General features: G+C 39.5%; 2 protein-coding genes across 3 annotated transcripts; one reads left to right on the forward strand and one right to left on the reverse strand.

The window, feature by feature from the left end:
• The first annotated feature begins 1,462 nt into the window (after window positions 1-1,462).
• On the forward strand, window positions 1,463-15,541 carry LOC102231119 (hepatocyte nuclear factor 6-like). 2 transcript variants are annotated; one of them, XM_005814059.2, is made up of 3 exons: window positions 1,463-1,830; window positions 2,207-3,586; window positions 10,655-15,541. In XM_005814059.2, the coding sequence occupies exons 2-3, from the start codon at window positions 2,545-2,547 to the stop codon at window positions 10,963-10,965; spliced, it is 1,353 nt and encodes a 450-aa protein (XP_005814116.1). In that variant the 5' UTR covers window positions 1,463-1,830; window positions 2,207-2,544; the 3' UTR covers window positions 10,966-15,541. The 2 variants fall into 2 exon arrangements, with proteins under 2 accessions (XP_005814116.1, XP_023185954.1); XM_023330186.1 differs by lacking the exon at window positions 1,463-1,830 and adding an exon at window positions 1,984-2,073.
• Window positions 15,542-16,827: 1,286 nt separating this feature from the next.
• On the reverse strand, window positions 16,828-23,822 carry LOC102230330 (cathepsin S-like). Its single transcript, XM_005814056.3, has 8 exons — window positions 23,718-23,822; window positions 21,247-21,371; window positions 20,637-20,759; window positions 19,653-19,799; window positions 19,138-19,362; window positions 17,945-18,110; window positions 17,675-17,777; window positions 16,828-16,952 (listed from the first exon to the last, which is right to left on the reverse strand). The coding sequence occupies exons 1-8, from the start codon at window positions 23,734-23,736 to the stop codon at window positions 16,853-16,855; spliced, it is 1,008 nt and encodes a 335-aa protein (XP_005814113.1). The 5' UTR covers window positions 23,737-23,822; the 3' UTR covers window positions 16,828-16,852.
• Window positions 23,823-24,805: the final 983 nt, after the last annotated feature.

Consider the following 24,805-nt stretch of genomic DNA (forward strand, 5'->3'; position numbering starts at 1 on the left):
TACAGGAAAATACAATGTTATAGGCCAAGAAAGCACAACGTTGAATGCCTTGTTAACTGCTTTATGTAGCATTGTCAACCTAAGCATAGCCTGCCCAAGGCAAAAGCGAACTAAGCAGCTGTTTTGGGCCTCCGAACCAACAGAGGGCCCCCAAGAGCACAAAAGTTGTCATATTTATAAATGTAAACCCTCTGTATGACTAAAACAAATGTGCTTAAATATGTAATTCTCTTTACTGGCTAACTGTTTTTATATCCTACCTTTCTACTACCACATAAAATCAAATAAGGAAAAACAAAAACTATTATCGGAAATTACTGGCTTTCCAAGAAATGATCCAAATTCGTTTTTTTGAAAGAAACATTTTCTACATTTTTTGACTTTATTTTTAATGATTAACAAGTAATAAACTTAGTTCTCAAAGCGGCAACTGAATTTCTATCTTAGAACAAGGCATTTTTTAATATAAGCTTAAACACAGTTTGTGTCGTTCGCTATTGAGATATAAATCAAGTGAAATCAATAGCAACACTGTAAATTCAGCTAATGCAGTATATTGTGTAGCTGACATTACCTTCCAGTTCCAAAAATATATCATGGTAATGTTAGATGCATATTGCAACAAAAATACATATGAACTGTATATTGCGTATTGTTAAAATAGCAGAAAGTCCATAGAAACATGCCATAGGTCTTACACTGTAACATGAGAGTGAACTAATGTTAAACTAACATCATAATATCAGAACGGTTTTCCTGGTTAATTAATACTATTCCAAATTAAATTATATACCACAACACGATGTAAAGCACTGCTAAGAATTCTGCACCACTAACTCTAGGGTCACACAATGTATATTCCTTGAACACTAAAGATTTGTCTAGTATTTTTTTCTGTTAAAACAACAAAAACATGCATAGCTGAAACGAGCCCCCGAATTAAATTCTCTTCAGGACCTCAAACAGCACTGGACCGGCTCTGATCCATACAATTAGGTTTTCAAAGCTTAAATACCAATGCTTTTTCAGTAACTTCTTTGTTCTCTCAATCCTTCTTTATGAAATGTCCGCATAATGTTGCACAGTGACAAAAGCAGCTGCAGCATTACCTGTTACATAAAAAAGCACTAAGCGATTTTATGCAGCCATAAAACCAATTGATCAGGCGCGATAAAGCAAAAATGTCCTCACATAATTCATAAGTTTGTGCATGCAATCTGCTGAAGGAGGCTTAACCTGTGGGGTTATGAGAAAGAGCATCTCCACCTCCGCACACACACCCGCACACACCCCTCCTCTTCCCATGTTTTCCTCCTCCTCCCCCCGGAGAGAAAGGGTTAATTGGAGTAGGAATTTCATCGCACATCTGTCAGATTTTTAAGGCCGTGACGCACTGAAAGCTGGGAGTCAATGCGAGCAGAGGGAGGAGGAGGAGGAGGAGAAAGAGTTGGTGGTGAGATCGATGAAGTGGCAGGCAGAGAGGCAAGAGGAGGAGGAGGAGGAAAATCTCACGAGATAATGAAAGAAAAATAGAAGTGCTGGTAACAGAGCGAAAACACGGAGCGTGGACCCGGAGATTGTCTTAGGAGTAAAAAAACCAAAAAAACAAAAACAAACAAGCGGATATCCAGAAATTCATCTGAAATTGCAGATGTTGTTTCCTTTATTTTCTCTGTTTTTATGCGCCGTGCGTGGTTTTGGGTGGATGTAGCACCCCGGGGCGCAGCGGACCAATTGTGTGAATCTGTAGGTCTGCTCGGCGACACAGTCGGAGAGATGCACAGGGCGGACAGCAGCCGTGGATGCGCTCCGAGAAGCGGATAAATAAAGGTAGGATTTCCCATCTTTAAGCAGTCGATGTTGGCGGTAGCGCGATGTTTGGTGGGTAAAACACCTTCCACGTAGCGCACTGGTAATTTGCAGGACATGATATGTGCGCTCTTTCTGTAGGATATTACTTTGCATGCAGCGGCGAGAAAATCGGAATAATTTACAAGATGAGACGAGGATGAAATGAATGAAGTTCTCGTCTCGTGGCTTTCTCGTTGAATGTGCGTCTTTCGCTAACCTACGGTAATTGTTTGTAATTTAAATGTGTGAAATAACGTAAACAAGAAAGAGGAAAAACACAATGTATTTTTTTCTTTCTGTGCATCCACGAAAGTTTAAATTTAGAGGGTAACAGCCGCTGTTTTGTCGCACGCAGGCACAAAAGCGATCGAGGCTCCAGCCGGAGACCCCAGCTGAGCACCAAAGACACAAACAGATGCACAACTGAGAATAAAATAACCGAGGCTCTCCGTCCTGTTCCAAGCTCGTTTTCTGGGACTTTGAGGGAGTTTGAAGACACTACTTAATGTTATCAGATAATTAATTAGACACCCCGTAAGCCCGGAAATCAATTAATTCACAAATCAATAAATCCATAGTCTGGTGTAACAAGAGACCTTCCAGACTGTTGGCCTGGCTGTTGAACAACAATAACAAAGCTAGAGCAACAGCACACAGAGGCTAAAAACACACATTTATTTGCTGAAACTGAAGATGGATGGGGGTCTAGGGGAGATGTCCCTGCACAGCCACTCTGATCTGGCTCACAGCCAGGATGGCAGGGCCATGCTGCACACACGGGACCTCTCTGCTGCCTTCCCCAGGCCTTCCCTCGGGAGCTCTTCCATGTCCCTGGAACCCGAGCCCCGTCCATCAGGATACGACCACTCCATGTCCGCCCTGGGCTACAGCGGCGACTCCCCGTCCAGCTCAGGCAGCACCTACACCACCCTAACCCCCCTGCAGCCGTTTGATGACAAGTTCCATCACCACCATCACCACCATCACCCTTGCCTCCCTGTCAGCAACGTCATTGGCAGCTTCACCCTGATGCGCGAGGATCGAGGCCTCAGCACCAACTTCTACAACCCGTACGGAAAGGAGCTGGCTATGACCCAAAGCCTGACGCCCCCCACCACGGGGTCAGGTCTGGGCTCTTCCATGCATGGCTACGGCAGTCTGGGCAACAGTCCCAATGGCAATGGTGGACAGATGCTTCACAGCGGCTATGATGTCCACGGAGGGAGTCTGTTCTGTCGGGCGTCAGATTTTGGCAGAGAGATGTCACCACCAGGCCTGGGAGGTGGCGAAGTGTCAGTTGGGCATCAGCTGAACAAGATAGAGGCTCACCAGCACACACCTAACCATCACCCTCACATCTACAGCCAGCATTACCAACCTCACCATCACCCAAGCCAGCAATCAGCCAAGATGGGCGAACACCTACATTCCTCATCGCCCGCCTCATCCTCACCTGGCGAGGGCATGCTGCCAGGCTCGCAGGGTGGTGGAGGCGGAGAAGAGATCAACACCCGGGATGTGGCCCAAAGGATCATCACCGAGCTGAAGCGATACAGCATCCCCCAAGCCATCTTTGCTGAGAGGGTCCTGTGTAGGTCACAGGGCACACTGTCTGACCTCCTGAGGAACCCCAAGCCTTGGGGCAAACTCAAGTCTGGCCGCGAGACCTTCAAGAGGATGTCTCGCTGGCTGCAGGAGCCTGAGTTTCAAAGAATGGCCTCTCTCCGGCTGGAGGGTAAGATCTAGCTTTGCTCTCTGTATGCCTCACACATGCACACTCAAATAAAAACACACTCTTCCCTCCTGTTTTCCCCCAACGCCAGTCCTCTTTATATCTTCCAAAAAAATTCCTCCTCTCCAGTGATCAGTATGCAGCTCAGGTTGACATATGAGGAAAAGCATGAAGCATCATACGGATGTTTCTGTTTTTCACACCGAGAACGTACCACTGGCTTGTCTTGTAACCTCATAAGGTATTGATAATAAGAACATCCAGGACAGTCTGAGCCAGAAAGGGCCATATGTGCTATTCCTTTGTTTATTTTGCTCCCAAACAGCTATTGATTTGTACAGTAGCTACAACATCAGAAAAAAAAGGCTCAGACATTTGCCCTCCTCTCAAATGAACCATGAAGATCAGCGTGAGCAGCGGTTGGAAATTTAATCGCTTTTGAGCCCACCAAATAATTTGCACGAGATATACCGTTGTGGAGCGATTGATTAATTTGAGCGGTGATTTATGTCTGTTCAGCGGCTGCCTGAAGTTGACTTGGCGAGGCACCTGATGCAAATCACAGTTGAGCTGTTGCCAGACGTCTTTTATCAACGTCGTCACTGAGGCAATTACTGCAAGACTAAATACAAACGTTCTGCTTGTGGTGAAGCACCTCACTTTAGCTTAGGAAGGAAGACATGGTCTCAACGGATTTGTGACGTTTACTCAAAAATTAATTGAGGATTTTTTTGTGTGTTTTCAGTCGCAAACGATGAAAACAAATTGGGCTTCAAGATAAAAATCTCCTTTTGTGTTTTTCAAAATATTCTCTAATCATTTACTTCTTGCCTACTTGATAGCATTTGTATATATTCGAAAAAGATGAAGATTTTGGTTTTTTTGAAAGGCACATTGTAATCTGTTGCTTGACATTTAATATTCTTCTGGGACATGGATTGAAGACACGACTGTACGCTGTACAGTGCCGTGTTACAGTGTTGTCCCTCCATAGGGACGGAGGCCCATCTGATACACGAAGCACAGAGAGAAATCCAAGTGAGCGCAGTAATATGAGATGAGCGTAGACGTGTGTGCGTTTGTGTGTGTGTCTACTCACTGTAGGGGTCTGTGAGCTGTACGTGTGTGCGAGTCTGTCCGGTTCATCACTGCCTTTTTCGCTCTCTGTCAGCAGCTCGACTGATTAAGCCCAACAACACAATGGGGTTCATAGGTAATGATTGTGCACTCTTGCAATCCCTTCACAATTATTGATCCTTGATTGTTCAACTCTGAGAGCACATGTGTACATCCTCTATTCAGCGAAACGTCACGACAATCACGACTAAACCTCTTATCTGGAGATGAGTTATCTCAGGGTTTGTTCTGTAATTTGACTAAAGTGTCGGCTTGTTTAACCCAATCCTGGGAAGTATGGATTGCTCTGTATGCAAAATTCCTTTGACTGCTTTTTAAAAAACCAACCTATCATGATCCAAATCAAATCAACCCTTTGTCCTTTTTATCAGAAAACTAGCACACTTCACTCGTCTTTATTTTCAGCATCCCTGCCTTCATCTTTACAAACACAAACATTTCGACGGGTCGGAGCGCCACGTCTGAGCAGCCGATCAATCAGACTCATAAAAAATTAAAGCCTACACAGAGAAGTGTTTTAATGTTTGACATTGCTTCTCTCTCCCTCTGCTCCCACACACTCTAAAACTGCATATTTAGTTCCTGGCAAAGCCACAATTTAGACAGCTCGGCACTTTTCTACATAACCTACTTTCCGTAGGGGGTTGTTGTTTTTTTCTCCCCCCACCCCTTGCCCGGCCAACCCCCTTTTGTTTAATTACAAGCCACTATTGATTTCCATGGGAAAGAGCAGCACGCTTTGCCCACACACACCTCGGCCGCATCGGCGAATCGAGACTGGAATTAGAATGCGCGGTGCCCTGTGCTCCCCAGTCTGAAGGTAGCTCAAGTGCTCTCTGCTCCACGCCTCAAGTTTTAAGATGATCCCCCCCTTAATGCGGCAGTCACTTAAATACATAGACGGCCCTTCAGAGTGCGCTGGGAGCGTTATCTTATTTCCATAACTGTGTGTCGTCTATGGAGAGCTGCAGAGCTCCCCTTGAAGCTCGACACACTGTAATTATGGAATGCACTTGCTGCCATTTTGTCTTTTCAAATAACCATCTTTCTGCAGAGACACTTTGCAAAACATGGAGGAGGTGATCCCTTGGATTTATCTGCAGTAGCTCGTTTGTGTGCATGTGTGTGCGCTCCTTTGATTGCTGCACTGTATATGAGATGCATCTTCAGTCCAACCTCAGGCTGTGGAGGAGGCAATCAGGATTTAGCTGGAGAAGAAGACAGGATAAAGACCACACAGCTCCGACACTTAAAGTCAAGCAGGGGATCAGAGACTATAACTTTAAAGATGATGGCCGAAGCCCTTGACTAAAGGTCTGAATGAAAAAGAAAGGTCAATGCGGTTTACGTGTTGGCTCCACCGTTGCACCAACCCCCAACAGCAATGCAAACCTCATAGCCTCATCCAGCTCTCGCTGTGTACAGGTTACTTTCGGCTGGCGAGGCTCAAAGGTCAAAGCCGATTCCATTTGCATATCGGGAATCAGCTTCTTCTGCATTCGCCATGCAACATCCAGCAAACGGCTCCGGTTTGCTGCTGCTGTTGTGTTTTTTTCTTGTGTATCCGACTGTTGCAGCTTCCCCCACTTCAGTGCTGAAGGGGTTAACCAGCCTCTATGGGTCGAGAAGTCTGAGCTGCACAGATTTAATCAATAATTTCTATCAGCCCCTGGCCCAAGAAATCAGCAGGGGGTGGGCTGGGGATGGGGCAGGGGGGTGGACATGGATGGGGAAGGAGGCTGGGAGGGGTTTTAGCTGGAAGGGGGGGGGGGGGGGGGGGTAGGTTTGGACGCCGGGGGGTAGGGAAAGGACTTTCGATCACGTTTCAGCAACACGAGACAGGGGCATACATCATGATTAGGGGCTGTTCCCACGATCATAAGAAGCCTATAGGGGAATATTTATATCTCCAGGAGTAGCCCCAGTGCTAGGGATTTATAGCATGGTAATTGTGAGCCTTTTACACATGATTACAGCATAAGGAAGCATTTACTTAATGGCTGGCGTTATGATCGTCTGTGAGGGAGAGCAGCGAGAACGGGATGGAGGAGGAGGAGAGCGGCAGGACACAGCGCCTACTCCAACAAGCCATAAATCCGAGCTACAAGCAAGCCAGACTGCACTATCATGTCATTCCTTTCATTACTACATAAGCTGAGAGTGCACCACTATATGTACACTATACACCTTACACCCAACCCCCCAACCAACAAATATTGACAGTGGAAGTGGTGTAACAGCAGTAAAAAATGTAGCATTTGCACAAAAAAAAAGAAATGTACTTGTGGTGATATTGACACACCGCTGACATCTCGGCCTGTTCAGATTTTAATGAGACGTGGTTCGATAACTCTCAGAAATGCAAACGAGCTCTTGATGCCCTAAAAGCCAAACAGACTCCTGTAATCTCAAGCTGACAAGAGCGCATCCCCAAGTCAAAACATTTCCTTCATATAATGATTTTGAAGTTGAATGTTCACAGGGAATTCATGATACAGATTTATTCAGGTCTACTTCAGTGCTTAAGTTTCACAAAGTTGGCTTGACCAAAAGCCCCTGAAGGCACAAAAGGCGGCAAACAGCATCTCTCGGGCTGGTGGGGGCGTGGAGCGGGGGGCTCTAGGGTGCTGCCGCTGCGACGGCACTCGTGTGGAAAATGGGAAAGGCGGCGGAGTGAGGTCATGGTTGTTTCTCAAGCACCTTACTAATGAGAGAAATTTGCTGGTGCGAGTTGGAGGAGTGAAGAGTTGGTCATACAGTAAACACCAGCAGCAGCAGCGGCAGCAGCCTTGATATGTTTCTCAATGGGAAGCTGTAGACCAATCAATTGGACGTGTCAGAGCTGCTGTGAGAGAAAAAGGCAGGATCGGTGGTTTGTAAAATCTACGTTTGTAGCATGTGTGAACTGGATTGAGTGCGTGTGTTAGAGTTTCAAATGAAGGGGTTAAAGTTATTACTTGCTGGGCTCCCCATCTTGGAAAGGCATTTAATCTGAGTATTAGATCTCCACGTGTATCTTTGTGAGACAATAAATATAAGAATTGTTATATAAGAAGTTCATTTTAAAATTAGAGTAATTTTCACTTTCATTTTTCCCTTAAATACTCAGATAATTTCTTCATTTAAGTAAACAAAAAGCAAACTTAAAATTTTTTTTTAATTTTAAGTCAAGGCCGATTTTACACTAAAAGGTCAAAAGAATCAAAAGGTTTTTCAAAAGTCAAAAGATTTAAAAGATCAAGTGAAATTTGATTTATAGTTTTAGTTGCATATTTATTTCAAGCCTGTCACAATAAGCAATTACTCAATTAATCGCATGTCATTTAAAACAACCTTGATAATGATAATGATAATTCTGATAATTAATATTTTTTGAAAGGCAGGTATGTTAAGAGAGGTATCATAATCAATTGTATTCATTGTTTTGGTTGTAAGTGTATATTTTCCTGCTTTATTTATATTTTAAAAATGTCTTGTATGTGAAATGTTCTTAACAAAATTAAAGTTCACTGTTCTTTGAGAGGAGGAATTTGTAATATTATGTCATTATCAATATATTACTAGAGAATGGCCTCAAAACAATATTATTGTTTATTGCAATATTTACTGGGACAATTTATCATCCAGCATGTTATGGTAACAGGCCTAATTATACCATGCCAATTTAAAAATGCTTTAATATAGTTTTAATATCAAAAAAACATAAAAAAATTGAGTATCTTTTTTTGGGGGCCTTGATGTGCATGTGTTTGCTCTGCTGTGCTTTGTACTCCGCTGCTTACTCTAACAAATGCATCTGATACCATCAGCAAAACAACCACACAGTGCTGATTGAAACCTCTTAAAAGTGTGCATTTAGGTAATTGCGCGACTCCCCTAAATATGTTTAGTCCCACTTAAGGCATCGAAACACCTTGGGCAATGCCGACTCTGCTCGTTTCACTCACCCCTGACGTCACCTCGCCTAAACAGAAAATAAACGAGTTCAGCTTTAAAGTGATTATTACTCACTCACCGCCGCCACATGTAAATGACTTTTATGTGAAGCTAATGATGTTGTAGCGTCCACTAAGGGGAAAAAGGGAGGAGGAAGAGAGGAAGTGGAAGGAGATGGATAGAGGAAGAGGGAGGTGGAGGAAGGGGTGGTGGAGGGGAGTTGGCTCTGCGCATAAAGGCAGAGGTTGGTGTTGTGTTTCCTGTAAATACAGAATTACAGCGTGTTAGAGGTGAAGGGTTCAGCGATGGATATGCAGAGAGGAACATGCAGCTTGAATTCAAAATGCTCGTCTGAGGCTCAAAATGGATCTGCGCTCAACCCACACACTCAGGGCTGCTTCTCGTTTCTCTCTGAGCTGCGCTGGTTTATTTGGCAGGGCAATTTTATATCTTTTAGATTTTTACACTTTCTCATAAGCAAGCATTGATTATATGATTGTACAGGCTGCAGTGGTGTTTAACCCAGACCTAGGGTTTTCATTTTGTTGATGTATTCAAGGCTGACATGGAAAAATAATAATAATAAAAAAATAAAATAAATTTATATATATAGATATAGATTTAAAACAAATGAATCACCAGGGGACTTTTTTCACCTCATTGTTTGCACTATTTGAGTATGAAGATCTTTAACTCTTTAACAAGAAACAATGGATGTTAATATACTCTGGAGCACAGATTCAGAAATAAATGAATATAAATGTGAAAGGTCTATCTAAATAGTGGCACCAGTTAATAAATTTGAAATATATTTTTCTCTGTTTCGCAAAGATGATATTTTTTTATTAACCTTTAGGTGAAATACTCATTTAAAGCTCACATGTCTGCTTTTCTACGGCTGTGATATTGAATGGGTTGATTAGAAGTGTCAAGGCCTATCAAGGTTTTTAAAAATGGCATTTTTCAAATTGTAAAGAGGATTTAATGTCCTTTGAATGATTTTCAGATACGTTTTCATGGTGCACAGACCAAAACTGTACAATTGCAGTTCTTTAAATGAGCTCTGAGCAGCATAAAGCTGACTGCATGCTCTGTCTGAGCAAATACCCCAACTGTTGAACCAGGTCCTGTATCAAGAGCAAAAGTATAAAAAACTGTCATTATGGATATTTATTTAAGAACTGCTGTGAAATTTAATGGATGTTTACCATAAGTTTCTACTTAAGCTGAAGCTGATAACAGTAAATCTAGGGGGCAAATTATAGCTATAATATTTTATATGTCATATTATTTTTCAAAGAAGTAAGAATAATTTACTATTTAGCATACAGGTATGCATTTAGATCATATTGAACATTTTAGTTTTAATTTGTGTTAAAACAGTGACCCATTAAACTGTGTGAATCTCATACAGATTAAATGTTGGAATAAGGCAACAATAACATTTCAAAAATCCCTAAAACATGAAAAAAATATATACTCAAATATAGACAAAACAGAACAATTATGCTTGAAAGTGGTTTCAATAATAAAGTTTGTGCATAGAAATAATTTTTTATACCTTTATGTCTTTAAATCATATAGTTAATACCAATAAAAGGTTTTAGATTTATTTTCCTGGTTAGATCTGACTAAAAAGAAAAACTTTTTTTTCTGAAAGTAATTATAGAGCCTTTAAAAATAAACAATGAAAACATCAAAGCTTTGGCCTGGATGTGCTTTTTGCTTTTTTTTTTATTTCCCCAGCCGCCACCAGCAGCTCACTGGCAACAAGATGTGAAAGATTGAACGTCTTGATTCCTCCACTGCACAATGAAACAAGTTGCTGATTCATCTCTTTCAACTAATCAAAGTTGCTTAGCTAATCTGTTTTCTTTCAACAAATCCACTTTCCCTCAGCTTAATCCATTTGTCCTAGTTAGCCAGCCAGTCTGTTAGCTAACCTGCTTCCCCTTTTCCTCCCTCCCTCTAATACATCTCCCATCCGTGTGCCTCCAGCCTGCAAGCGCAAGGAGCAGGAGCAGAGCAAGCTGGAGCGCAACCAGGGCCCGAAGCGCACCAGGCTGGTGTTCACCGACCTGCAGCGGCGCACTCTCATGGCCATCTTCAGGGAGAACCACCGTCCGACCAAAGAACTGCAGGTCACCATCTCCCAGCAGCTGGGCCTGGAGCTCTCCACCGTCAGCAACTTCTTCATGAATGCCCGCAGACGCAACCTCAACAAGTGGGCCGACGAGGGCCGCCCTTCCTCCACCGGCTCCTCGGGCTCCAGTGTTTCCTCCTCCGCGGTGTCCTGCAGCACCGCGTGATGATGGGCTGTCCCACAGGTGTGTTGGGGAAGTCGCCGAGGGAGCAAGGGGGGCACATAGACTGGTCTAGGTGGAGATCAGGCGTTACAAATGTCCTCCTCTTTATCAGAAGGAGAGACGGAGCTGTTGCAGATCATTTTATGAAGCATTTTCCCAAACCAAAGTCAATTGCCTCTTTGAAATGGAAGGAGGCAATGCCTAGAATGATAAAATTGCAGGATGTGAGGTCCTGCTTGTATAGTCAAGGGTGCGAAGAAGTTAAACACCCTCACATAGACACCATCTCATTGCATTATTTTGATTATGTAGATTAGAGATAATGAGGGTATTGCAAATCAGGAGGAAGCATACTTTGATGTACCTTCAAATCTATTCCCATCTCTCCAAACGTGAAGAATCAAGAGGTGCCGTTTACTCACACCTGGAGAGCTCCATTGTGTAACTTTTTAATCAAGTGTTCACCATCATCCAAAGATGTTAATCCTCTCCCCGTGCTCTTATTTTTCCTCAAGAATCAAGGTGAAAGAGGAAGAAGAGGCAGTTTTTTTATTCCTTTACTTTTTTGTGATGAAGTCAATTCCCCTTTCTTAGCATGTGTTTCCATGGTGATGGTTCCCAGGATTGTTTTGGTGCTGTTTCAAATTTGGAGCCTGGAATAATCAGGACGGGGTTCTGCTAGCGTCTGTAAATCCCAGCCGTCAATCATAAATCACCAACGAGAGCATCTGCAGCATTTTGTTGGGTCGGTCTCGCCTTGAATTAATCAGAGGTTTCAGGGGAGATCACCAATGTTATGCTGGTACAGAATCAATAAATGCAAGTAGGGAGCGGAAACAGACTTGTTGATGCAACCGTTTTAGCTTTAAGACTGTCGCTGAGCTTCCAAAAAAGAGCTCCTCAGCCATTTTTTGACTCAAAATCAAGCCACAAAAAAGAGAAAAACATAAAAAATAAATTTGAACATAAAAGGTTTCATAGAAAAGAGGTACACCTGACACAGTGTATAGTGAGATTTTAGTATTTTTTTCAGCTCATTTACAAATAACTGTACTCACCTCTGCTCCATTCTGAAGTGTTTTTTTAACAGATGTCTAGAAAATGGAGGAATGTGATTCTTTCTGCCCTTTTTGTACAGATTTCAAGCACATCACCCTATTTATAGGAAACATGTTGGAAGAGTGGGGCGGTTTGTTTCAGCCCTGCTGAAGGTCATTGTTAATTTTTGTTTTGGTCTGCAAAGAAAGGCTCTAACACGCCTTCTGATAGCCAATAGCAAAATCAAACCAAGAACATTTCAAATGCAATTACTGATCTGATTTATGATATTTATTACTGCGTTCGTGTATTTATTGTTTTCCTTTTGTGTTCCTCTCTGTATTTATTTGGTAATTAATTTATGCTATCTATATACTGTAAGTATTTATTTAACAATGCTCCGTATGTCTGTGTGAAACTGAAGACTTTTTTCTGATGGGCACTTTTAGCTGTAGAAACCCATCGTAATACCAAAGATTAACATTGCCTCCCTGAATGTACGCCCTGAATCCCTAAACCCAATTCCTGATCCCGACCCGATCCACCATGTGATGTTCTATTTCTCTATCCTAAAAGGCCTGGCCTTTTTTTCCGTTTTTCTTTTTGATTTGGTTGTTTTTATTTTTATTTTTATTTTTGTAGGAAAATGGGGAATTCTTTACTCTTGCAAATGTCTCTGCTGTCCTCTCTTAATGCCAAGGCCAAAGCTTGTTTGAATGTTGTGATTATATTTAGAAATAATTACGCTATAGATGACGGTAACGGTGATGTGGCATCCCATGGGTTCACGAGTTGCTTGTTAAAGTTGCATTCAGACCGATGCCGTGTGGAGGAGTGGGATGAAGCGTCTGGGGACCCACTTAAAGCGTTGTCTGAGGTGAAAGTGGGAGTCCACCCTGGTCACATGCAAACCTGCCTGCTGCTGTTTGGCTCAACATGCATGGCTGTGACCGCCGTCTCTCCTTCACTTAAACTCCTCCACGGCGCAGCGCAGGAACTCCTGTCTATGTGTAATGTCACCGTCACACACATGCCAAGCCCTTCTGACAGTTATCTCAGTTCCAACTAAGCATGGGCTGGTATGAGAATATCACAGTATAGTAACATTATTTGTAACAAATATGTAAAACATGATTGCATTGCTGTTATTTAAAACTGAGAAACAATTATTCCTTATGCATATTAATTATTGAAGTTAATGCAATACAATTCATGACAGCTAGTTCAGTAGTTTTGATTTTGATCCAATCTTGTAAGGAACACTTTATCAGTATAGTAACACATTTACGAGTGTAGTTCAAGCCAGCTGATGTCAGTTCACAGCAACAGGTGGGGGAGGGTCATTTATGAGGGTCATTTATTGATTAAAACCCAGTCAAATCTGTATGTTCTCAAGAAAATTTTAAGGATTTTGAATTATAAAAATTGTATGATTGACAATTTAAAATATTGAAAGCATAATCTAAGTATACTCTGATATTACTAACCAGCCCATTATTAGTTCCAACAGGGTTTTTTTTAAAGTTTACTCCTGTTGTTTTATGGGTTCTTGTTGATATTAAGATATATTCCGTATTTTCCTCAACTCTGTTGTAGCAGTATCTCAGAAAGTAAGTGCAGAAGGTCTTAAACACCATCCTTTGCTCCTTAGGGTCTGAGAACGTCCTCATCCTCTCAACACTTCTGGTGTCCATCTTTCCTAGTCTCTGAGCAGAGTCTTTGGTCTTATTTTGTTATCTACATTTTGTTGCAGGGACTCTTAAACAACCCTTCCCAATTGTCTTGTAACTTCATCAACTTCTGAGGTTGCCTGATCAACTTGCACAGCACAACTGTTTAGATTTTCTAGTGTTTTGTTTGTTTGGAGGCTTAAACCAGTTCAGTCACTGAAGACCTCACGCTCCGACCCCCTGTGGAAACGCTTCCAACCATCAGCGAGGCTGACACGGCCTTTTTTTCTTGCCCTGAACCCCCTTTCTCATTTTCTCTCTCTTTCTCCATCTTTAACGCCTAGAAAGGGGGCGGATCGGTGAAGCCCCCTTCACAGCGTGCACTTGAAAGACGAGCGGTCATGAAAGAGGCCATCGACTTTTTCGTGGACTTCAAAGTGGAGGCTTTTTTTTATCCCGTCTCCTCTCTGGGTTTCTGGACTGAGGTCTGCTGTTGGCCAGACCTGTGGGCTTTAGGGGGGCATTCAGAAAGGGGTGGAGGGAGCGGGTGAGACATCAGAGAGGAGGCTGAATCATCCAGGATGAGGATGGTAGTGTGTGTGCGTAGAAAAAAGTAGGATGGAGGGGGGGTTGTTTGAGGAGCAGGAGGTGTTGGAGGGCTGGGGCATGGAACTGAATTAAACTTTAATGAGTGACAATTGTAAGCGTGCTGAGAGTTAAGGGGGGCTAGCGGTGGGGGTGAGTGGTCAAGTCAGTACCAGGGTGAAAAAAAAATTAAAAATAAAAGAGCTTGAAGGATCTTCTGCCGACCTCTACTCACCGCTGTCATCGTATCAAAGGAGAGGTGACACCTTTCAGGTTTGTCTTTGTCTCTCTGACTGGGAGCCTAAAATGGAGACAGATCTGTTTGTATTGAGCCACCTTCTGCTCCGTGTCAAGCAGAAAGCCTCTTCCTTCTCAGTCTGTGAGCAGAGAGGCAGCGGGGAGGGCTGAACACACCCCTCCATGCTGCAGGTGATTCCTTCGCCTTTTTAACTTGCGGCACCCCCTAGTGTCATCTTCAGAAACTCTGAGACAGAAACCTGAGCAGCATGTTGATGGTAAAATAGCAGAAATTAAATATAAGGCATCCTTGCAGAATAAAAAAAAATATATTTTCTTTTATTTTTGTTTTAACAAAAAGAAAACAACCAAAGATGAATGGGTAACTGCTGAATCATTATAACGGTTCCCCATTAGAGCTGACCTTAGCACTCAGAGGATTAAAAAATAGCACCGGAGGGGTTGCTGAGTCTTTATGCTACAGAAAACAGTTTTATGTATAGCTGGAACTGAGAAACTGGCATGAGGCCACATCTTCAGATGGAAGTCTTTTGGACTTTGGAAACCCCAGTGTGTCCGTGTCTGTCCCTGCCTTCCTGCCCTGTGTGTACACAAAGACTTTACCCATCTACCTCAACTGTGTGAGTTGTTGTGTGGCAAAGATATTCCTTAACCAAAGAAACCATCCTGTCAGGGTGTTTGTCTGTCTATCTATCTATCTATCTATCTATCTTGTCTGTCCATCCGTCTCTTCTTCATGCCTTTTTTGCTCCAAACCAAATGTGCTGGAATCAATCCGAAACAAGAGCCTGAATGAGGCTCCCATCCGGCCAAAGCTGAACTCCAGTACGCTAGAGTCCCATTGATCCATGTTCTGTATATATATATGAAATCATTCTCAAGACCAAAAAAGAAGGAGGTGACAATCTAAGCAAGGAGGTTCTTGCTGTAATCAACGTTGCCTATTCCTTGTTTTCCATAAACTAGAATTATCCCCCGAGAATCAAGCCTTCATCCCGAAATAAGAAAAAGGAAAGGTCAAAGGAGACAGAAGCTATTTTTCCACATTTGTAAGCCACCCTTTCCCTTCCCCTGTTATTTCCAAATGTTTAGTGTAGTTGAAATACTGTTCGATCCCACTGTTGTAAGTAGGAATTAATGAAATCCATACAGAAAGCTTTAACTGAGGACAGGCTGAGGGAAATGTTGGCGCTACCTCAGCTTGGACTCATCGACCCACCATGCTTTACTGTGCCATTCTTGTCCATGTGTTAGACTTAACTAATGAATGTGGCTAACCAACCAAAGGCTTTAAAAAAAAAGATACACAACACTTTAAACATCAATCATGGTGGGACGTTTTGTATCAACAACTAAAGAAAAATCCCTTTGAATACCTCATGTGAAAATTGTTTGTTGTGATGTTGCACTAAAAAATAAAAATGATTCATTTGTAACCCAACGCTGTGCTCTGTGCTCTTTATTCTGACTAGGCCTCTCTGACATGTTAAAGGATGTAACTGAAGGACTGCAATGTATTTACTCTGTTTTAAAGGAAATTGTGATTTTAGGTAAAGGTTTAGTTCCAGTAATTCATATAATAAATAGATAAATATAAAATAAACAGTAAATTATACATATAAAAAAACCAAACAGAAAATACTGTTTAATATGTAATTTGAGACTCCCCAAGATATATTTCACTATAGTAGCTTTCTGAAACAATCTGCAAAGATCAGGCATAACATTATGACCACCTATATCATAATTTGTTGATCCCTCTTTGGATATCAGTCCTGACTTCTTGATACTCTGACTCCATCACAGCCCTGAAGGTGTGTTAGCACCATGTGTCATAACTGCTGTAAGTGGTGAGGTGGGGCCTCTTTAGATTGGACTTATTTGTCCACAACATCTCACAGAAGCTCAATTAAATTGAATTTGGTAGGTAAGTCAACATCTAACTTTTGTATTTTCTGACTCATTCCAGAATCATTTTTGTACAAAGGTGTATAAATCCTGCTGAAAGGGGCCATAACCACCCAACACTATTAGGTTGTAGAGACTCTGTTTATCTTTAAACTGAACATCTTTATATTATAATTTCAATACAAAACACATCAGGAAAGTTAAAACATCTTTTTATTGTAGAATCAAAAAATACAGTTTCATCAAAAATAAACATACAGTCTTAGAAAGAATGTATGTGTTTACACATGTAAAAAAATTAAAATAATCAACTTTAGTCCAAAGGAAGAAAAACATCGAATGTGCTGTTTCTAAACCTTAGTATTTGATTACTTGTAGTAATACTCAAATTATATTATTTTTCAGATTTTTTTTCTCCATTCCCTTTATCGTCACATGATGGGGTAGCAAGCATACAGAGCAATCCCGCACTGGTCGTTCTTGTTGCGTGCCATCCGAATGTAGCCCTGATCTCCAAACGAAGTTCCCCAGCTGGATGCAAAGAGTGAGAAAAAGCAGCAAACATAGTTAAATTATTTTCCATACATATGGCTATGGCCTAATCCTGATCTAAAAAGGTATTTCCAAATGGTTCCATCTAAGTCAGCAATATTTATATAAGTATGTATTTTTGAATGTATCATTTTTACAACTTACTATAAAAAATACATTACATCAAATTCTTCACTCTTCTTTGGAAATAATTTTTTAAAATGTTGGTTTCTTTTCCAACTGCCCTTGTTGGGACAAACATGATGAGCAAATATCTAAAATGAAATTACCGTCATACACATAGTTTAACCCACATTCCAAAAAGCTTGAGTCAAACTTTACCAAAATTGTTCACAATTTGTCATGTTGTTTGTTTTTGCTATATAATCTTCATTTATATGAACCTAAAGATCTCACCCTCTATGGTCAGATCTTGGCTACTGTTGTGTGTGTTGATTGCAACTTTCACTACTTTATTTTGCCATTGTAATGTAATGTTTTTGTTTGTTTATTGCATTATATTTTTGTCACATGGAGCACTTCTAAAGAGAAGTAGTTTGTAGTGGATGTATGAACTTAGCTTAAATGTTTAGGTGGTTAACTGTGAACATTAATACATTTGAAACTTAGTGAAGAAACCTAGGACAGCTTTTAAGTTGTTGTAACTTCTTGCTAACTTTTAAAAAGTTAGCAAGAATTTCCGGACTGTCACAATGTCTCACCTGTTCTTTACCAGCCAATAATCTTGTCCATCCAGTGTGCCGTAGCCCACAGCCAAGACAGCATGGTTCACATTCTGGGTGCAGCTTGCGTCATCGTAAACGCCTAAATGAAAAAACAAACACACACAAAAAAAAATCATCTCTGTCAATTATTTTTTTCAGGCAATTTGAAACTCTTATAGCTTTATTTTTACATGAAACGACTGCTAAAAAGTAAATAAATATTTATTTGTTTATAATAACCAAATCATGTAATGACATCCAATTTACCACTTCTGTAGAAAGCAAATCTGGGTCGCCTGGCATCAATTGCAACTGAAATGGGCCCAATAGTTGCAATTCCCTCCTTCAGAGCTTGTTCGTCCCCCTGGGATAGAAAGTTGTATTGGGAGCAGTTGGCTGCACGGGCTGCAGGGTTGTACTGGCATGCTTGGTCCTAAAATAACAGTTACAAATTCACAAAAATATCATAAAAGAAGTAATATGAACACTGTAAATTTTTACGGTAGCTTATAGGCTTTTTCTGAAGCACAGAAGAAGCAGATGTACTGTAATAGTACATCAGTTAGATTATACAATGATTGAAAGTGTATTTTCATATAAGTACTTCAATATGGAGTAACCAAAAATGGTTTAAGCCACCTTTCTGAATATGATTGATCACAGTGCTGTACTGTACATGCATACAAGCCTTTTTCACTTTCAAGAACCTTGATATATTCTAGCGTGCTCCTTTAGTTTCAAATGCAAATTCCGAATGGATTTTCTATGAATTAGCTAGCTGGACATCGGTAAATATACGTAGACAACAACTTTGATGTATTTTTATTTATAAGGCTCCGTTAGGTAAACTCCCTGGTGTCTCAGTGATATTTCTCCATCAGCTCCAGTAGCAATAATTAGCCTGTCTCCCAGTGGTTGCTTTTCAATGTTCCCAGGAATTTGACAGATTTGAGCTAAACAGCCTTTTTCTACCACGTATCCGATCATGGGAAACTTTACAAAAACTTCTGAAACGTAAAACACCCATATCCATTAATAATTTCTATCATAAATTATGTGAAAGAAAAATGCTCTTTGTTGTTCTTTGGTCACTATGTTTAAATAGTTACACAGTTTTATGTTTAATTTTCAAATCTTTGTTTAACTTAGTTCTGATTTGTGTGCTTAGGATCTTGGCCAGGTTTCCCTTGTAAAGTGATCTACAAGGGACTTCCTGGTTAAATTAAGCTAGTATATTGATTTGCACTATTTTTCAAAGATAATTTATGTGCAACTAGGATATCAGTATCTACCCTACAAATATGAATGCACTTTTAACTAAAACTGCAGACAACAAAATAATTTTCCTATTTTATTGGTACCTTTGTTTGTAACAGTTATTAAAGGTAAAGTCCATCACATCATAACTGAGAGATGTAAAAATACATTTCATATGTGCTTTGTCAAATTGAGTTACTCACCTGTCCCATATATGGATACGATTGATCAGAGTCAATACCCTGGTTGTCAATGACATATTGGAAAGCCCGACTCATGAATCCTCCATTGCAGCCATGGTTGCCATATTTTGAGGAACAGTCCACAAGATTCTGAGGACTGAGGTCCACCAGCTTTCCTGTTTTCTTGGCCAACTGACCCTCCAGGGCCCCTGCAGCGCTGAAGGCCCAGCAGGAGCCACAAGCACCCTGGATTCAAAAGAAGACAGAATTGAAGAGATTGAAATGCAGGTGAGAATTTAAATCTCATCAGACTCACATGTGGTGGATATATCTGCTAAACTGGTTTTAATTATGATACAGCAAAAAAACTGATTTAGCAACACAGAACAGGAAGTATTCAGCAAAGGTGAACACAAACAATGACAATGCAAACTGAAACAAGTTTTTCAACATGTCATAAAAGTACAGGTATACTTTGGGCTTTGTTTGTCTTGGCATCTGTATGGATTTTTTGTTGTTGTTTGGTAAATTTTTACCTGCATCTTTACACTTGTGACTAAGCCCTTCTGTCTCAAATCCAGTGTGTCTGGTACATCAGAGGCCCTTTCAAAGGGAGATGGCGCCCTCTGGAGGTCAGTAGGAGGAGTGAGTGTAGTATAAAACTGCACGATCTCCTCTGGACTCTGAGCAAGAAACAAAAAACTAATTTGAAAAGTCAAGATACAGCATAGCATAGGAATTTGTAATTATTTTTCTAGCACTATCATAAAGGTGTTAATACCTCTGGATGATTATTTTATTATATTAAGGTTTAATATAATGTTATTCTTCTATTAATGTAAAATGTAAAATGCTGCTTAGCTACTGTTTCAATCAAGAGCTCTTGTAAGCTGCTGACTGGGGGTTGAGCAACCTTGCAGGTCAATATAAAAAAATTGTTCACAAACAATTTCAGAAACAAAAGACATTATCTGCTTATTTGTTTAAATAAGCACAGCTGGGAAATATATGCAACACAATATTTATTACCAGTTAACATATTAAGTGCTGGTTATAGTGGAAGGCTAAAGATATTTGCTGTAGTTTAAATTTTATTCAAACAAACCAAAAAATGCTAAACAAGCTACATCACTAGATTGCTATTTTTATTAAGCTACTTGCGGTAAGTGCTGGTCTTGGTTTCCTGTTTGCTCTTTACTTGAGATTCACATGTGGCGATTACTCGATGGAATGGCTTTGTGCAGATTTAGTGCTTCATTCTCAGAGTTTTAACAGACCTATACTTAGATAACTATCTGAGCAATGCTTCACTTTGAGCTGAGAGTAAAACACCCAAGTTTTCTAAGCTACAATTAGTCTTCTTGTTCATATTAGGTTAATATATTTTACTTTTCTGGCTTAACGTAGGTCACCAAAAAAGCTTTGATTCCCGGCAATTTATATGGCTTCTTGTGATAATAATTAATTTAGGAGTCTTATTAAATACTGAAGAGTGATGTGGAAATAACAAGAAAAATCACCAGGTCTCCCATGAAATTCATGCTTAGGTCATAGGTGTGGATCCCCATTGAAGCCTCCAGGTTGTGCATAGAAATAAGCATCAGATTTTTCTCCCATAAAGTCCTGCGGTGCATATTCTCCTCCTAAATGATCAAACACAAAGAGCAAAACGAGACAAACACAGTTTCAGTTATTGAAATTTGGACTGACCAAAAGAAAGCTCCATAACATTTGCAGCTATTGTAAGTTAAACATTTTGACTATTCAGATTGGTTATTCCTCATTTTGATCATTTTACAATGAAGCATTTTTTTAGAACACAATGTCAGACTTATGAAGCCTTTGGTCTTGTGAAAACACAAACAGAGCATCTTTCGTTGTTTTTTGTCACCTTAGATTAAGACAAACACAATATTAGAATAGTCAAATCTGGAGTGAATAATTTTAAACTCGTTATAGAATCTTGATAGTAAATTAGAATCAGATCCTGAACAAGAAGCTTTGTTGCAGAATTGGCTTTGTCGGGAGTGAGTGTTTGTTTTGTTGTATGCAGGGAGGCAAATGAAGGAGAAAATCCAAAACATTGTACATGCAACAACCAGCATTGCCTACATATCTTGATTTGCATACCTCATTCTGATACTTCTTGCTGTGTGTCTTCTTCCACAGCTCCCAGTGGTTGTCCAGCATGCTGTCGAGCGAGACAACGGCTCCCACGCACAGAAAGACGAGCAGCAGGCTCCCCAACATCAGACCTGCAAACACAGACAACAGGATGTCATCTGACCTTTGATAAGGCAGATGTAGGCTTTGCTATGCAAGAAAAGAAACGTAGAACTAAGAAACACGCAAACATTTACTGTATAAAAACCAACATTTAAAGAATCAACTTTTCAGTCCTTTACAGAGGTTAACTACCTCTTTAAGCCTTCAAATTCAACAGAACAGACACTTTTATGGTCACATATAGCCAAGAACACACAAGGAAGAACAGCTTTTCGGGTTTCAGGATGGTGTAGGAGGAAGTGGTTTTCAAAAGTAGGTGTTGTGCCTGTCACTGCCTTAAATAAGCAGTAACACTTATCAATTAAAAAGTCATATAACATTCCGGTTGAAACACCTTCCAGGTGAAACTGCACGCTTCAGTCTTCACCTTTAGTATCTTAACAAAGTGGAATAATTGTAAACTAAGATATAACCTCTTAGCTATTTAATTTAGGTAGTATTTTGTGATGTTTTAGTGCAACCAAAAACATTTTATATAAATGAATCTGGCAATATACTGCAAATTAAACAAGAAAAACATAACAGCTCTAGTTCCAACAACCAACAGGGCATGGAGGTAATTAAAGGAAGGTGTGGCTTCCCGAAATATTTTCTGGCTTTTCACCTTTCGTGGCAGAGGAGAGCAAAACAAATCAGCAGACTCTGAGTCACCAGACCACATAGAACAGTTGCAAATCTGAATATTAATTCTAAATGCCATATGTCCTATTGTCAGGTTTGCTGCTGAATGTCGGACTACTTACAGTGATAACTAGAAAAAAGATCTAATTAAAACTGTAACGTTAGAAATTATGAAATTCTTTTGACTTCTGGTGGTTTTAAAGGTGTGTTCACAAAAGAGGATTTCTGAAAGAGACTTCCTGTTTAGGACACATCAAGCAGTTACCAAACAGTGGTTCTGTTAGGTAACAGCAACAACCGCACATAGAAATCTTTATCATGCTACACTTTTATTTACAAAAAAAAAAAATCTATATTTCCTTGCAGAAAATAAACAACATTTATGTGTTTTAATGATATTTTGTGCAAATATCTGTCAACAAGAGTGAAGTTAGGTGTGTTTGGATGACTTGCAACACTTGCTTTTGCACAGAAGGGATAAAGGAAATGATGTATTTTTTTCACCAATATATTTTGGGACAAAAAAAAGCACTAAGTTCACATTTTTCTAATATATATATATATATATATATATATATATATATATATATATATATATATATATATATATATGTTTTTTTATTGCCTCTTTATTGTACACCGAAAAAATAGAATAGTGCTCCAACTTAACAAAAATGTATTAATTTGCTACATGTAATTGAATGAAGTTTGCGAAAGTTAATTAATCTATATTGTTTAACATGGCAACGTAATAAACTTAATATATTTACTTGGATAAACTTAATTAGATTACTTGTAACAAATGAACTGATTTTTTAAATTGGGTCACATGATCTTTCAGTGTCAGTGAACTGAATAAACATCTAAAATTTTTGATGGAGAAAGCAAATTTTAATCCTACAGAAAAATAAGAAATTATAAAACCTTCCTAATTCATGCATCAAAGCATTGTATGTCTGATTTCTGTTGATTGATGCATTACCTAGTACCTGTCTTGTTATATATTGATTTCAGTCAGTAATTCAGTTTCATTATTACACGTTTGGCTCGAACATTTTGACCAGTCACATTTTCCTCAGTACTTCCTCTGTATGTGCACTTGTCTTCAGTATGTGGGTGTGAAAGAACTTCAATATTCAGCAAGTATCGCTTCTCCAAAAATTAATGTGGTTAAAAAAAACTGCACAAATGAGGTAACAGTTTGATCTTGTGACTAGAAACTAATGAGCTGCCAGGAAAAAACAAAGATGGCAATAGACATCAGTGTGACTTGTTCTCGCATCTAAGGCTTTATTATGCTTTCGTATTCCACCTGCTAAAGTGAGTGACGAATGATAAAACTGATTTCTTTTGGAAAAGAGAAAATATAGTGGATATTTTATATGCTAAATCCTTAGCAAATTATCTACAATAAAATAACTTTTTTAAACTACACCTGCGCTCAGGTAAGATTTAAAATAAAATACCAAGGGCAATGTTAGAGAATTACAGAATTAAAGTTAAATTTAATGTCCGTGTACTTTAGACAAATGACGTTAAAATGTCTTCACGCCCGAACACAAAAGAAGCTTCTGTTAAGCACCCAAAATCGAAAGTAAAGGCAGGGGCTCTCAAGAGTAGGTATCCGGTGTCTTACGTTACTTGATTATAACATAATTTACAGCAATTAAGCGATTAAAACGGTATTGACTGACCTTTCTGATCCGGATACATGGCTGATTCTGTACTGAACTTCCTCACACTGTACTTTCCTGCTTGGTTTTTATGCAGAAAATGTCACATGATCTGTCGCAGTTCTTCCTCTTTCGAAACAGAAAGCTGCGCAACAAGGTAAGTACAGACCAAATCTAACAACCCCATAACTAAACTGAAGAAAAAAAAAGACTCTAATATGGCAGAGCTGAAAAAAAAAACAGGTGCAATTCTAACAAAACTTACATTTAGTTATTTTTAATAAATGAGGTTCGTATGTCAGATTAAAAGCACATTTTAATAATGACCTTTGAACATACCTTATACATATTTTTCATGTAAACCATTTCTGTTTAAAAAATATTTTTTATAATTAATCTGATGTACTATTCTTATAGTTATTGCACTTTAGTTTTATTGACTGAGAGCAGAAAAACATCACAACAGCCTTGAAAACAGAAATAAGTGTGCAGTTAATCTATATAATGTATTATGTTTAGTAACATTCAATGCACATTTTTTTTAGTAGGTAAAATGTTTTTTTTCTATAAAATCTCTGGTCTGCATTAAAGAATTCAATTTTTTTCAGTATATCATGGTATTTGTGTCAAATCATATTCATATTTCAAGCCCTTAGAGAAAACATGCTTCCAAGTCTTTCCTCCTTGTTCTTCACTTATGATTTGTCCCAAGCAGTCACACCTTCTTCTAATGTTTTAAAGTGGCTTTTTAGACAATCTGCTGTTTAATGGTTACAAAATACTGTAGAAATTTTATTAGGAAACTTTGCAAGAGCAGTTTGCACACATGGAATTAGCTAATGTATTTCTGGACAGGTGCAGAAGTCTCGTTGAAAGTTATTTGGAAATTAATTGTAATGATTGCACTTGTAAATTTACCCTGAGTGTCATGAAAGGGACTTGTACATAAAAATGATTGTTATTAAAGGTTATGCAACAAAGTATTAAGTTACATGTGCCATCATTTTTGCCCTGCTTTATTAGTCATTTTTTTAAGTGATTCTGTTGAACAACAATGTTTGAATTTTATCGGTTAATTTGCAGTAATTTTTTATTGGTGCAGAGTTGGA

Source organism: Xiphophorus maculatus, chromosome 3 (genome assembly GCF_002775205.1).
Source record: "Xiphophorus maculatus strain JP 163 A chromosome 3, X_maculatus-5.0-male, whole genome shotgun sequence".
Taxonomy (NCBI): domain Eukaryota; kingdom Metazoa; phylum Chordata; class Actinopteri; order Cyprinodontiformes; family Poeciliidae; genus Xiphophorus; species Xiphophorus maculatus.